Source organism: Chenopodium album, chromosome 16, assembly GCF_948465745.1.
Source record: "Chenopodium album chromosome 16, dcCheAlbu1.1, whole genome shotgun sequence".
Taxonomy (NCBI): Eukaryota; Viridiplantae; Streptophyta; class Magnoliopsida; order Caryophyllales; family Amaranthaceae; genus Chenopodium; species Chenopodium album.
In genome coordinates, this window is record NC_137849.1 from 46,615,672 (window position 1) to 46,631,854 (window position 16,183).

The 16,183-nt window shown below is 36.4% G+C and overlaps 1 protein-coding gene across 1 annotated transcript; it reads left to right on the forward strand.

Annotated features, from left to right (window-relative positions):
- The first annotated feature begins 1,819 nt into the window (after positions 1–1,819).
- Positions 1,820–16,141, forward strand: LOC145586737 (brefeldin A-inhibited guanine nucleotide-exchange protein 2-like). The gene is made up of 11 exons (XM_081643644.1): positions 1,820–3,254; positions 7,718–8,035; positions 8,461–8,806; positions 9,177–9,599; positions 9,696–9,985; positions 10,754–11,027; positions 11,893–12,392; positions 12,479–12,800; positions 13,605–13,983; positions 14,353–15,038; positions 15,186–16,141. The coding sequence occupies exons 1-11, from the start codon at positions 2,008–2,010 to the stop codon at positions 15,792–15,794; spliced, it is 5,394 nt and encodes a 1,797-aa protein (XP_081499770.1). The 5' UTR covers positions 1,820–2,007; the 3' UTR covers positions 15,795–16,141.
- Positions 16,142–16,183: the final 42 nt, after the last annotated feature.

Genomic DNA, 16,183 nt, shown 5'->3' on the forward strand with positions numbered 1-16,183 from the left:
CTTAAACTGATGGTTGAGACCCAGGAATATGTTTTTATACTCTATCACTCCCCCTCACATGAAAGGCCCTTTGGGCTTGAAATGTGGATGCAACACAGACCCACCCATACCTGGTGCGAATTAATTCCACTTTGAAGGAGGGGTGGATGAGATTCGAACCCGTGACCTTTGTGTCACGCTGGCTCTTGATACCATGTTAGAGGATCAACTCAACCAAAAGCTTAAACTGATGGTTGAGGCCCAGAAATATGTTTTTATACTCTATCACCATCAGTTTAAGTTTTTGGTTGAGTTGATCCTCTAACAAAAATAACTATGTAATTATGATAATTATTTTATCGTAAAAGAACATCAGGTAATGCACGTTGTTTTGACTTTGACCCAAGCCCAGCAGCTTGTCCGTCCAAATCCATTAAATATTATCTAAATTCGGGTTGGCTTTGATCCAATATTTGACTGAAAAAATATGTCCAGTCCCAAATTTTCTTTATGCTAAGGCAATTTGGGATATGCTCGTGTATTATACTTCGTATATTGTACCTACATGTACACTTTGCCCTTTTACATAATGCCACAATTTCACACTACTTTTAACAACAAAATAAAAATTAATTTTAAAAGGAAGAGCATATTATACATCAAAAAGAGAAAAATCTCTTATTTGGATGACTAAGTAGTTCAAATCACAACACAACAAAAGCCAGACAAAGCTATAGTCGATCGATAACTAAGTCTGAAACTGATCAGACTTGGAAATTTGGAGTTAAACTCCTTACAAACATACATGTCATATTGGCAATTTGCCATAAGGTGTTGCTAACTGATGCATGGGTCATATCCAGAACTAAGGCACATATACCCTGTTAACTGTTTGTCACAGTTTCATGCTCTAATAATATACTAACGCACATATCCACACCATGTATTGGTATGTTTCAACAACCAAAATGTAGCTTCAATATGCAATAGCACCATCATATTTCTCCTTAGTGGACTCACTTACAAATTAATATTGTCCTCAATTTATGCATTATGCTCATTATCTCTCTAACGCATACATAAAAAACCAAAGTTATTTTTTGGTTAAAGCTAGTTTAAAATTTGTTGTATGTTTCCATGGGTTGTTCGTGGGTGTGATAGTTGGGTTGACACGAGAATGGATGATGATTACTAGCATTGGGTGTAATGCGGTGTTGATGTTTGTGGCCATTGGGTGAGCTTCGATACTATTGGTTGTGACAACTGATAAGTGAAAAAGTGAGAGAAGGATAAATATCATCTTAGTGGTGTTGATAGATAGAACTTGTCGATCGCATTTAGTAGTTCACTTTGGATTAAGTTTTTAAATATAGGTTTATTAATTTTGCTAAATTTATCAAATAAAACCGTTGATATATCCACTACACAACATTACTAGTTGTTAAATTATCTCAATCGAAATTAAAAATAGTAGATTATGTTATTGGTTGCAAAACTTTATGTTTCCAACCTATTAGTCAAACTTCCCAAGCTATCATTTATCCGATGCCAACAAAGATGCATGATTCCCACAATTTTAATAGTTTTTCTTGATTCATCATTTTATTTGTTTCTTTTAAACAATCTCCAATTCCATGTGGAAGAGAGAGAATTAATCCCCAAATTTAATTAGAAAAAAAAAAAAAACACCCTTTAAATTTTTAATTATTTTGAGATGTAACTTTAATTATTTTCCTTTGAGTGATTCACAAACAAAACAAATTCATCCAAAAAATAAAATTAGAAATAAAAATAAATTCATCCAAAAAATTGGGTATGACTTTTAACTGAGCCACTTCCTCACTCACTAATAAGCACAAACAAAAAATCAAACAAAATCCTTCAAATTTCTCGATCTAAAAATTCCCCAAAAATTTCCCGATTTCTCTCTCCTCCGATCACCAATTTTCCGATCAATTGCCGGAAAATCGAACCCTAATTCCCAAATTCAACCTCTATTTTCACCCAGATCTCGACGATTAATCGGGAATGGCTTCTTCGGAAGCCGATTCCCGGCTGAAACAATTGCTGGTGCCTTCTCTTGAGAAGATCATCAAAAATGGTTCATGGCGGAAGAATTCGAAGCTTGTTCATGAGTGCAAATCTCTCCTCGAGAAGCTCAATTCCTCTCAACTTCATTCTCTCTCCTCTTCTCCTGAATCGCCGTCTTCCGCCATTGTTACAGCTGGTCCGGTTGTCGATAGTGGGACCCACGAGTATTCTCTAGAAGATTCCGAGCTCATTCTCTCTCCTTTCATCAACGCTGCTTCGTCTTCGAACCCTAAGATCGCAGATGCTGGAATCTCTTGTTTACAGAAGCTAATCTCACATGGGTATCTTCGAGGTGAGGCAGATTCAACTGGGTCGAATCCCGAGTCGAAGTTGCTTTCCCGAGTTATTGACTCGGTCTGTAAGTGTATTGAGGGTAATAGTAATGATGAGAGTATGGAACTTGTTGTGTTGAAAACTTTGCTTTCTGCTGTTACTTCGACTAGTCTTAGGATTCATGGGGATTGTTTGTTGCAAATTGTTAGGACTTGTTATGATATTTATTTAGGGAGTAAGAATGTGGTGAATCAGACGACATCGAAAGCGTCTTTGATTCAGATGCTTGTGATCGTTTTTAGGAGAATGGAGGCTGATTCGTCGTCGGTTCCTGTTCAGCCGATTGTAGTTGCTGAGCTCATGGAACCGGCTGAGAAATCGGATGCCGATCCTGGGGTTACTCAGCAGGTTCAGGGGTTTATTACTAGGATAATTCAGGACATTGATGGGGTTTTGCATACAGTGAATGTAGGTGGTGATAAGGGTGGTGGTGGAAATGGTGGGGCGGTTCACGATGGAGCATTTGAGACGAAGGTGAATGCCACGGTGGAGGGAACGAATCCTGCTGATCTGCTGGATTCTACGGACAAGGATATGTTGGATGCTAAGTATTGGGAGATTAGTATGTACAAGACCGCGTTGGAAGGAAGGAAAGGGGAGTTGGCGGATGGGGAGACCGTGGAAGGGGCTGCTGGGATCTTGGAGAGGGATGATGATATGGAGGTTCAGATTGGAAATAAGCTGAGGAGGGATGCATTTTTGGTGTTTCGAGCTTTATGTAAGTTGTCAATGAAGACGCCTCCCAAAGAGGCAATGTCGGACCCTCAGCTTATGAGGGGTAAAATTGTTGCTCTAGAGTTGCTTAAGATTTTGCTGGAGAATGCTGGCACAGTTTTTAGGACCAGTGACAGGTAACATTCTCAATTTGGTTCCTTCTCCAATTTGATTGAGATGCTATTCATTGCACTTAAAAAAGAAAATAGAATGATGCTTAATGCCCTGAAGCTTATGACTCGGTGATGTGTAGGTGCAACTATTACACACGCATTGTGCTATAGAACTGTTCTTTAGTTGAAACTTAGATACATTTTTTTCATGTTCATAGTGGATTTATTAAAACAGTCATTGGATTTTGGGATGGCTGAATTGCATGCTGTCTCACCTGAAATTTGGGAAGGCAATATATTCAATGCCAAAGGGAGTGTAGACTTGGTATATCCTTGTATACTGCTAACACCATAGCTGAAGGTCGTATAGATTTGATAGATGATCTTGAGCATACCCATGTCAACTCATTTAAGAACAAAAACTCACATATATAGGCGACATTTCATCGGGCAGGACTTTTAAGCTGAAACTTTCTCTTGAAATTTGATAACCATAGAGGCAACTACTTAGATTATTTGTTTCCTTTTAGCTCCTTTCTTTAAGTGCAGGACCTGAGAGCCAAGAGTATTTAAAAAGTGTTACCTGGTCAGATTCTAGATTTTTCTTTAGATGAATATAGAAGGTGTATAGGAACATATGCTTATCCCCAGTTCCTACAAATTATCATTTAATTTTTTTTTTTTTTCCTTCGAAAATATTATTCCCATTCCTTTTTGTCACTTTTCTTTCTTCCCTCATTTAAACACCATTGGGTTTGTCATTTGTTGGGATGGGTGCATCTTTGCATGTGGTATGATATGGTGATATTGGGGTGAAGAAATCTGATTAGAAGTTTATTTACCTTTTCCTTTTTAAAATTTTATTTAACCTATAGTTATGAACTTATGACTACAGCTGGTGTGGCATATAAGTAATAATTTGAATTGATTGGGTTATCTTGGAAGTTGTTTGTTGTGCTAGAATGTGTTAGGTCTCTAACCTCTGCTTTGTGAACAATTGAACATACTTTTTGACGGATTTGGATTATAGCTTATTAATGGTACCTAGATGATGTATGGTTTTGGAATAATTGCTGGTTGGTGGCGGAGCGGATTTTTTTTTAACTTTTTATTTATTTACTGTGTTCTTTTGAATATTTGCTATTTAAGAGTTGTTCAGGCTGGAATATAGTGGTTCATGGTCAATAGGAGCTCCTCTATAGGACTAGTGGTGATGTCATGTTTAATTTCTTGAATATCCCAAGTGCGGCTTGGTTCCTTTCAGTCTAAAGAACTAAGGTTTTGGAAAAACAAGTTCTAATAAAGTTAAATCAGTATAAGGTGTATATAGTTAAGGTAAGGGTTACCAAGTCCAATTCACAACTACACCGAAAAGGGGTTTCAGGTGAAAAAAACGTAACCTAGGAAGGCTGCTTTGACAGTTTAGTGGTTAGCTCTGAAGTTAACGGGCTACTGATTTTTGCGGATATAGTTTGTGCTATCAGATGTTTAAGTGTTTTTTTTTTTTTTTTTTTTTTTTTTTTAGCAGAGTTACAAATGTTGGAGCTAAGTCATCTTCCTAATGTCCTAGTATATAAGCAGTTTTGGTTCTATAGGGTTGAATCCTGTGTGCAGTGTGCTTCCATGTGAATGTTTTAGTGCTGCTGTTCCTATCATGACACCATCCTAGGCAGGTTAAGAAACTCCATGAAGATTTCTCTATTCCCACATGGCTTGGTAGTATTTTGGCCTGCCATTTGCTCTCTGTCATTGGTCCATCTCTTTTCATGAATTGAAGAAAGAAGGTCTTCCTATTTTTTCAAAAGCTCTGCCATACTTAAAAAATTTGATTGAAATAATTAAGAATTGCAAAGATCCAAAGAGATCGATAGTGTCTGTGCATAGTCCTACCAACAAAAATGACAATGACAGAGATATTATAAACGTCACCAATCCATTGGCAAGTTGATGTATGGGAGGGTGTTTTAAAAATAGTATAGTGGGGGGAATGAAATAGGTGAGAATGAATATACAGATCTCCATTATGCTGTTTCTCATAGATTCAGCCAATGAAGGTACTTGGTTTATAGTAGAGTACTAGAGTGGGGTATCATTCAACCCCAAATAGTAGATTTGACTAATGAATAATTTGTGGTGGTGTACGTTTTACAGTAGAATGGGCTTAAATCACATTTTTTCCGATCCTATATGCTATTAAGAGTAGCATATCGAGGAGTAGAATTGCTTTACTTAAATAAAATATAGAAATCTAATTTATTACATACAAGCAGTACATCAATCAACACAACAAATTTTTGATTTTTTTCTGTACGTATGTTTTTATTCTATATTTTAAATGTTACTCCCTCCATCCTTTAATCACATTCCTGCTTTTCTTTTTGGGTGTTTCAAAATTACATTCCTACTTTCCCTTTTTATTAAGTGAATTTTTACCAAATATCCCCAAATTATCCCTAAATAGTTGTGATATGACATTACTTTAATTATTTTTCTGTTTTGCAATTAATGGTTGCACAGAAACCATAATTTTCTCACTCATAACATTCTGAATCCATGTGCAGCACTATAATTGAATATGATTGGTCCTTTTATTTTTCATAAACAAATGTTATTGGTCCTTTTTCTTTTCAAAGGATTGATGACATGTGTTTCATTTAATATCATTCTATCTTTGTTTTATTCTAATACAACAATAAATGTCTTGTAATTCCCATTGTACTTTCTAATCATGGGTTTTAAGGTTTCTTTAAGTTCCTTAATTCCCGTGTAAATTTAGAAATAGGAATGTAATTAAGGGACGGAGGGAGTATAAAAAACTGCCAATAGAGAACTGCTAGTTTACCAAACAATTTCGCAAAACATGGTATCTAAGACAGTAATTTCTACTGCTCATCAAATCAGTTATCTCTTTCTCTCTGCAATGTGTGTTATTAAATATGCTCTGGGCAACTTGCTATCCGCTGTTTGCCAAATAGGGACCGTAACAGGATCATAAATGATTGTACTTTTTTGGTGTAAAACCGAAATGCCTAGTTAATCCTTTGAATATTGATTGTATTTTGTACTACTGTGTTAAACAGAATGTACATGTACCTGTGTTCATTTACTAAGTCTAAACTAAAACATTAAACTGCTAATTGAGCATTTCTTACATCCTTCTGCAATGATTCTTATATAAACTCCAATCTACTAATTGCTAAATAGGGCCTAACTCTTGGCAAGAACATCATCTATTTCGAGCATGTTTTCTTACTTCAAAGTTTACACACCAAAAGGATTAGAGAAAGGCATTACTTCAAAGCTGCATCTTTTACTTATTCTTCCCCAAATTTTTGATATGATAGTTGGTAACACCAGTGAATTGCCACTTGTATTTTTTGGGTTGGCTGGTTCAAGTGGCTGAAGGCTTTGTTTTATTTTCCTTTTTATATTGCAAATATTAAGCTCTTATCCTTTGTGCTATAACTATACATCGAAAATGTTGTTTTAGTAGTTTCAAGTTTTACATTTTTTTTTAAAATGAGTTATTTTCTGAGCACTAAATCCTACAAGCATTTTAACTTAAATAATATTTATTTCAAACTTTGGAACTTTTGCAGAGTTATTTTCTTAACACTTTGTTTGGATTGAAGGAAATGGAAGGGAAATGGAGGGATAAATTATCTTTCATTTGGATAACAAATGAGGAAGGGAATTGGAGGATTTAAATTTTAAAAAATTGATCTCTCCAACAATGGAGAGATTTGGAAGGAAAACTAACCTTTCTTTCCTCCCCTCCCTTTCTCTACCCTTCCCTCCCCTTCTACTCCCTCCCCTTCTTTTCTTTCCCATTTTCTTATCCAAACACACCGTAAATGCTTTTACCAGTAAGCTGTCCTCAGTCCTTACCTATGATTCATTGACCACTGACCAGTGGTTTTGTAATTTTCCTCATTGGTGATGCTCACAGTTTTCGTTTTAAACTATGATGGTATGAATCTTCTGAAATATCACATGCATCATTTCTGTTTAAGTGGAAATAAATGTTGGACTAAAACAGTTCAGTCTCTTCGTTCTGAGAGTTTGAGCAACCACTTCTTGGTGTATATTGCAAATTTGCCATATGTCACCAAGGGTATTGTTACTTGTGCATTGTGGGGGTTTGGATTGCATAGTCATCAGGATCTGTATTTGGAGCTGTGGTTACTATAAAATCTTTCATTCTTCTTCCAGGCTTTGCAAATTTATTCTTTTGCAAGTTTCTTGCTCTAAAACGTTTACCTATGTGAACGTCTTTTCCTGTATTCTATTTCATTGTTTTTATATCCTCTCCACATTTTAGGCCCAGGTCAAATTTACTACTTGGTGGTTGTCTACCTGTGTCTCATTGATGTTTGCTCTCTTATATTTTCTGAAGCTTATATTCTTCTAATGTATGGTGTTTTACTTTACTCATATATGTTATTTCTCTTTTCATATTTGTTATTTCTGTTTTTTTTTTGACGCAGATTTTTGGGTGCTATCAAGCAATATCTATGTTTATCATTGCTTAAGAACAGCGCTTCAACTCTCATGATTGTTTTCCAGCTTTCATGCTCCATCTTCATGAGTTTGGTAGCCAGGTTTAGAGCTGGGCTGAAGGCTGAGATTGGAGTATTTTTCCCTATGATAGTTCTAAGAGTTTTGGAAAATGTTACTCAGCCAAATTTTCAGCAGAAGATGATAGTACTGCGTTTTCTAGAAAAACTGTGCGAAGATTCTCAGATCTTGGTGGACATATTCATTAACTATGATTGCGATGTCAACTCGTCTAATATATTTGAGAGGTACACCTTTGTTCCTTTATTTTCTTCTCATTTGTAATCTTGACACTATTCATAAGATGATAGAATCTTCACAATTACTCTTTATGTATACAACATAACATAGTCAAGTTGGGTCTTATTTGATTTGTCTTAATGAGCAGTTTACTAATATTCAATTCTTACATTTTTTTTCTTCTAATGTGCAACTAATGATATTTATATTTATGGTCAAAGTCTTGCACTGACAAACGCACATAATCAAAATGGGAAGGACTTTTGGGAATGGAGGGAGTATGTAGTTCAGTAGTTGTAGAAAATCCTTTAGATCTTATCATTCTGGGAAAATCTCCTCCCTTCTTGAATTTGATGCTGACCTATAGAGAAAAGTGACTTGATTATATCGCTGTTAAGAGGCAATCTAGTAATTTATTGCCTTATTGTTGCAGAATGGTCAATGGCCTTCTTAAAACAGCTCAAGGCGTCCCACCTGGCTCATCCACTACATTGTTGCCACCACAAGAAGAGACGCTGAAATTTGAAGCGATGAAGTGCTTGGTTGCTGTCTTAAAATCAATGGGGAACTGGATGAACCATCAATTACGCATCCCAGATCCTCATTCAGCAAAAAAATACGAACCAGCAGATAGCAGTCCTGAAGCTGGTAGTCCTCACATGGTAAATGGCCATGGGGATGAGCCTCTTGAAGGATCTGATAGTCTTTCTGAGTCTTCAAATGATGTTTCTGATGTGCAGACAATCGAGCAGCGCCGAGCATACAAGCTGGAACTTCAGGTATACTATGAGAAATTGCCATGCACACTGTATTTGGATTAAAGGAAGGAAAAGGTTTTTTTTTTTTTATTTTTTATTTTTTTTTTTTTGGGGGGGGGGGGGGGGGGTAGTGGCTAAAGTTTTAATTTGCCGGATGAACTATGGGACTCCGTATTCTCTCTTTAATAACCGATTTGGCTAAAAAACCAATCATATGACTATAAAGACTGTATTTTTTGTTAAAATTCATCTTGTATTACCATTTCTATTTCACCTATTCATGATGAGAACTTTTCCTTAAAGTACTGCATCTAAAGTTAAGCTTTTATTTTCTTTGAAATGCTTTTGTTTATGCATTTAGGTGTTTGTGCTAATGTATAATATATGGCAGGAAGGTATATCTCTTTTTAATAGGAAACCAAAAAAGGGAATTGAGTTCCTTATTAGTGCTAATAAGGTGGGCAATTCTCCGGAGGAAATAGCAGCGTTTCTGAAAGATGCTTCTGATCTGAACAAGACTTTAATTGGTGATTATCTTGGCGAAAGAGAAGATATGTCATTGAAAGTGATGCATGCATATGTGGATTCCTTTGATTTCCAAGGCAAGGCGCTTGATGAGTCAATAAGGGTCTTCTTGCAAGGCTTCAGGTTGCCTGGTGAGGCCCAGAAGATTGATCGGATCATGGAGAAGTTTGCTGAACGTTACTGTAAATGTAATCCTAAGGCATTCTCTAGTGCAGACACAGCATATGTACTTGCTTATTCAGTTATAATGCTCAACACTGATGCCCACAATCCTATGGTTAAGAATAAGGTATAATATGTGAATTTCTTTTCCATTTGAAACTCATCTGATGTTTGAAGTTAGTTTCCACTTAGTCCTCTTTTCATTGTATTTCTAATTATGCAGATGTCTGCTGAAGATTTCATCAGGAACAATCGTGGTATTGATGATGGAAAAGATCTTCCTGAGGATTACATGAGATCCTTGTATGAACGAATAACCAAAAATGAGATTAAGTTGAAAGAAGAAGATCTAGCTTCTTTGCAAAAGCAGTCTTTGAATTCTAATAGAATCTTAGGCTTGGACAATATCTTGAATATTGTGATCCGTAAACGAGATGAAAATTACATGGAGTCTAGTGATGACTTAATAAGGCATATGCAAGAACAATTTAAAGAAAAAGCTCGCAAGTCCGAGTAAGTGTCTCGTTCTTGCTTTATATATTGCTCCCTCATTATATATTTTGCTTGAAGGTTTGAGATAATCGAGTTTATACTCAAGTCCAATTATCATCGCCTCTGTAATAACGCCTTTCTTGTTGAGGTCTTAGTTCATGAGATTTGATGTAAATAGTGTTGGTGACAGTTTGAGATACACTCTTTCTTGAAAGTTCTTTTTGAGCTTATTTACCTTATCCACATTGTGCAGCACTCAGTTGTTGTAGGCTAAAATTGTCTTCAAGAGGGGAATTATCTTATGGCAACTTTTAAAATGGCTTAGACTCTTGCTAGTAATTAGAATATTTCCAATACCCATGTGCTTTGATGATTTAGAATTTTAGCAAGCTGTTGCTCAAAGAAGGGAAAAGGGAAAAAATAATGGTATTGAATGTGAACTTATTCTCTTTCACAAACCAAAGAAGGGGAGCCCATGTTTCATAGTTCATGTTGTTGAATGGTATGCAACTTATTCTCTGTTGTATCTTGTGTGGATAAACAATGTGATGATTTGTTCTTAATTTTTTTTTTTTTTTTTTAAATAAAAAATTATAGCTGCCTACTTGGTTTTGTCTGTCTGGGGCCTCTGGGCCTTCTTTAATCATTTTTAATGATACACTTGGCTTAGGATTTCTTGTTCATTGTATCAGTATTTGTTCTTGGTAGGCTCTTGACAAAAGTAAAGTTTGTTATGTATGTAAGGTTGTTGATTGGTTTTAGTTATTTACATTATTTAGCCATTTGCAGGTCAGCTTATTATGCTGCAACAGATGTCGTAATTCTCAGATTCATGATTGAAGCTTGCTGGGCTCCTATGCTAGCTGCTTTCAGTGTTCCACTTGATCAAAGTGATGATGAAGAAATTATAACCTTGTGCCTAGACGGTTTCCGCTATGCTATCCATGTAACATCAGTGATGTCCATGAAAACTCATAGGGATGCTTTTGTGACGTCACTTGCCAAGTTTACTTCTCTACACTCTCCGGCTGAAATCAAACAGAAAAATATATATGCTATCAAGGTTAGTTACTTTCTTAGGTTCCCGTGTCAATCACTTGAAAACATTTAGCATTCTTTTTGTGTAAAACAAAAAAAAATTATTTACAAAACAACCAAGCCATACAATTACTGACATATACATACTTCATACTTGCATCACTGACTAGATACTGTGACGTTTCAATTATTGAGTGGATGAGCTTTGGATTGAAACCATATTTCTAATTAATATCTGTTGTGAAGTATTAGGTGTTTTGATCACATTTCTTGTTAAATATCTAATTGAAACAGCTTCTCTGCTGACTGCAATTGATGTATGACTGCTTATGTAAGACCCCTTTTATCATCTTGGAGATTGTAGGGCCTTGTTATATGAACTAAAGTATGCAGACTATTGACCAGTATTATGCCGCATGCTATATAAAGAATTTTTTCCTCGATTGGATTTTCCCTTTTTACCATCCTCATTTATATATGCTATATGTTTTTGCATGTCTGTATAGTATTATTCTTCAAACTAGCTCGAATAATCCTTGACTCCTTATCTGCCACAAGGGGAAACTATGGTTAATTTTCCTCATATTTTTGAATACTCTCTTTGTTGTTCTTGCTCACAATCATTGAGAAAGAATAAAATGAGGTGCCCTGCTAATAGTTGCTTCTAATTGGTTTCCCGCTACTGTTTATTGTAGCTCCTATTGGTAGTGTGAATGTAAGAGGTTAAAAGGAATTGGATTTTAAATTGAAGATTAATGGACATGTGCTTCACCCAATACTTCAATGTTTACTTTTCTTTGTATTTTAATGCATATTTTGCCCTTCATTTTCCCTTGGAGGAGATTTTGGTGATCTGCTCACAGATAATGTGCTTCCTTTCTGCTTCACAGGCAATAGTTACAATTGCAGATGAAGATGGCAATTACTTGCAAGATGCCTGGGAGCATATTTTGACATGTGTTTCCCGTTTTGAGCATTTGCATCTGCTTGGTGAAGGTGCTCCCCCTGATGCAGCTTTCTTTGGTGCTCCTCAAACTGATCAAGATAAGTCAAAACAAGCCAAGTCCAATATTCTTCCACTTTTAAAGAAAAAAGGTGCTGGAAAAATTCAATATGCTGCAGCCGCTGTGAGAAGAGGCTCTTATGACAGTGCTAGTATTGGTGGGAACACTTCTGTTACATCAGAACAGATGAATAATTTAGTCTCTAATTTGAACATGCTTGAACAAGTTGGAAGCAGTGAAATGAATCGTATATTCACTCGAAGTCAAAAGCTAAATAGTGAAGGAATAATTGATTTTGTCAAGGCACTCTGCAAGGTCTCAATGGAGGAATTACGATCTGCCTCTGATCCACGAGTCTTTAGCTTGACAAAAATTGTTGAGATTGCGTAAGCGTCCCGTGATATTGCTATCATAATTCCTTTTGATCTTTTTGATGTCTAATACTTTAATTTGTTCTGAATCTTGAAAACAGGCACTACAACATGAACCGCATTAGGCTTGTATGGTCAAGCATTTGGAATGTGCTTTCTGATTTCTTTGTAACCATTGGATGTTCTGAAAATCTTTCAATTGCAATTTTTGCTATGGATTCTTTGCGCCAATTATCAATGAAGTTTTTGGATAGGGAAGAATTAGCTAATTATAATTTTCAAAATGAGTTTATGAAGCCCTTTGTCATTGTGATGCGGAGGAGTAGTGCTGTTGAGATTAGAGAATTAATCATCAGATGTGTGTCTCAGATGGTGCTATCTCGAGTAAACAATGTGAAGTCTGGATGGAAGAGCATGTTCATGGTATCTGCTTCATCTATTATATTTGCTCATGTTGTCTACTCTTTTTACTCTTTCAACAATATGACTAATGATGACCCATGTTTTGGAGATTCAGTCTGCTGTGGATCATCACTTCCTATACTGCCTCATTTGTATATCTCTGCCCAGTTCTTCGGGTTGTTCTACCTAAATTAACAAGAATTGGAAGCGTTTTTAATTGATAGTGATAGAAACAGCCTCCTGCATTGCCCATATATCATTGTCGCTTCATGTTTAATCTTGGAATTTCTCTCTTTGACTATATGTGTGGCAGAACTGAGAATTGATCAGAAGTGAGTGTGTAAAAATATTAAAACAATGTTGGTGGTCACAGATCTTTCCTTCCGTGGCTTGCTTTTCCTTTTCAACCATTTATTTTTATCTAGGGAAATAACTCGGGATTTATGATGGCTGAAAGGTTCCCAATACATTTTCTTGATTAAATAACAACTATTTTATTAATCTACAAACAAGTATACAACAATCTTCCCATCAATTGTTTCCCAGTATCTTTTGTTTAGTATCATGATATCCCCTAGCTTACATGAAATGGATTAATTTTATATTGGTGATGTGAAAAAGAATTATTATTGGTGAAAAGAATCACAATTGTTGATAGGGAAATCCTGTTGCTTATGGTTTGATTCATTTGATACGTCACTCCCATGCCCTACCCCCAGAGAGACGTTACAGACATTCTTGCTTCTTAAGATTTGGATATTCTGTTATTGTTTCAGACAATTGTTGTGTGTGATTTTTTGACCTATTCGTCGTTTTTATGTGTAGGTTTTTACCACAGCAGCATATGATGATCACAAAAACATAGTTCTGTTAGCATTTGAGATTATGGAGAAGATTGTTCGAGACTACTTCCCGTATATTACTGAGACAGAGTCCAGTACTTTTACAGATTGTGTAAATTGCCTTGTTGCCTTTACTAATAGCAGATTTAACAAGGATATCAGTCTCAGTGCCATTGGCTTCCTGCGCTACTGTGCAGAGAAGCTTGCTGAGGGAGATCTTGGTTCTTCAGGCAAAGATAAGGATAAGGAAGCTTTGGATGTCTCTCCATCCGTATCGCAAACAGTGAAAGATGGAAAGATGGAAAATGGAGAGTTGGGTGACAAGGTTGACCATCTGTATTTCTGGTTCCCATTGTTGGCTGGTAAGATACATGTTTACAGCTTAACATATGGAGTTGTATTATTATGTTTGTTTATCATACTTTATAGATGTGTATTGTAAAGTTTGAAGCATTATAATTGAAAAAATGAATCTGTGAGCAATTTTACAACTGAACATTGTGTTCATTGATTTTTATACTAAAGATATCCTACTACCTATATTCTCACTTGTATATAGAGTTGTTTCTAAAAAAACATAAAATAAAATTATATAGAGTTGGAGTTTGTCTAATTAAACTTTCTTATGTTTCATTTTGTCCGTGGGGTGTTCTGTATTACATGCTGCAGTTCTTAGTGATAATAATGGTGGAGTATGTTTAGGAAGTTGATTATTCCATTCTCCTTTGTAGGCCTATCAGAACTCAGTTTTGATCCAAGACCAGAAATCAGAAAAAGTGCGTTGCAGATTTTGTTCGACACTCTACGTAACCATGGCCAACACTTTTCGCTTCCTTTGTGGGAGCGAGTGTTCGAATCGGTCTTGTTTCGTATATTCGATTATGTTCGCCAAGCCATTGACCCATCCACAGAAAACTCATTTGGAGAGGGTGGTGATGGCGAAATAGCTGAATTTGATCAAGATTCATGGCTGTATGAGACTTGTACATTGTCTCTTGAACTAATTGTGGACCTTTTTGTCAAGTTCTACTCTACTGTTCATCCCCTTTTAAAGAAAGTTCTGATGCTGTTAGTGAGCTTCATTAAGCGACCTCACCAGAGCCTTGCTGGCATTGGTATTGCTGCATACGTTCGATTGATAAGCAATTCTGGAGATCTCTTCTCGGATGACAAATGGCTTGAAGTGATCTCTTCATTGAAAGAAGCAGCCTTATCCACCCTTCCTGATTTTTCCTTTATCTTGAACGAGGATAGTTCAGTTAGGAATATCGAAGAGTCTGGTGGTGGACAAGATCTTGCTGAAACTACCGGGACTGGTACACATGATTATGATTCAGAGAGCTTAAGAACGCAGCAATTTTATGCTGCTGTGTCTGATGTCAAATGCCGTTGTGCTGTCCAGCTCTTGTTGATCCAGGTATAAATACTTGAATGTTCTGTTGCATGTTCTTAAATAATGAGTACATAGAAATAATTGTTAACTCTAGGCACGTGGCAAATCTTGGACCAATTTCTATTATGATGATTGCAGAATTTTGAAAGCATGCCTTGTTTAAATTTGCAGGCTGCCATGGAGATCTACATGTTGTATAGGACACATATTTCAGCGAAAAATGTTAGTATACTTTTTGATGCTTTGCGGGCAGTGGCATCACATGCACATAAGATAAACTGTGATGCAAATCTATGCTCCAAGCTACTGGAGATTGGATCCATTACCCAAATGCAAGATCCTCCACTTTTACGCCTTGAAAACGAGTCTTATCAAATGTGCCTCACACTCCTGCAAAATCTTATGCTTGATAGACCTGCAGACTTCAATGAGGAGGAAATAGAATCCTACCTTGTCAATCTCTGCCGAGAGGTTCTTCAATACTACATTGAGGCTTCATCTGGGCAAGAAATTGAGCCTACTACTGGTAGCGGAGCCCATTGGAAAATACCCTTGGGCTCTCGAAGACGTAGAGAGTTGGCTGGACGTGCACCTCTTATCGTGACCACTCTGCAGGCTATATGTAGTTTGGCAGAAACTTCATTTGAGAGGAACCTAGCACGGTTCTTCCCTCTGCTTTCCACTTTGATCAGCTGTGAACATGGATCTAAGGATGTCCAGGTAGCCTTGAGTGAAATGCTTAATGTGTCAGTTGGCCCCCTGCTGCTGCGATCCTGTTGATCATTTCTGGGTTTCCTCCAGCAGAGTTAGCTGTATTATATAACTTCACCAAGCACCAGTTACGATTTTGTTGTCATTTTTGCTTCAGAATATTTCTAGCTCTGAGGTCAATATTGTAGTTTATTTAGCTACTATATCATAGTTAGTATGGCCGATCTATGTTTCCCGTTGCTTCCATACTTCATGTGATATATAACTAAGGTATGGCGTGGCATCAGGTTTCATTGAGTAAGATTACAGGCTTACATCGGGAGCTTTGTTGTATGATTTTTTAGTCAATTAATTTTTTTGCATACATTCAGTGTAAAAAATATTTTTCTTCAATGAGCAGTCACAGGTTTTGGCAACTTCCCATTTTTATGGCTGAAAAATATAAATTATCTTAACAT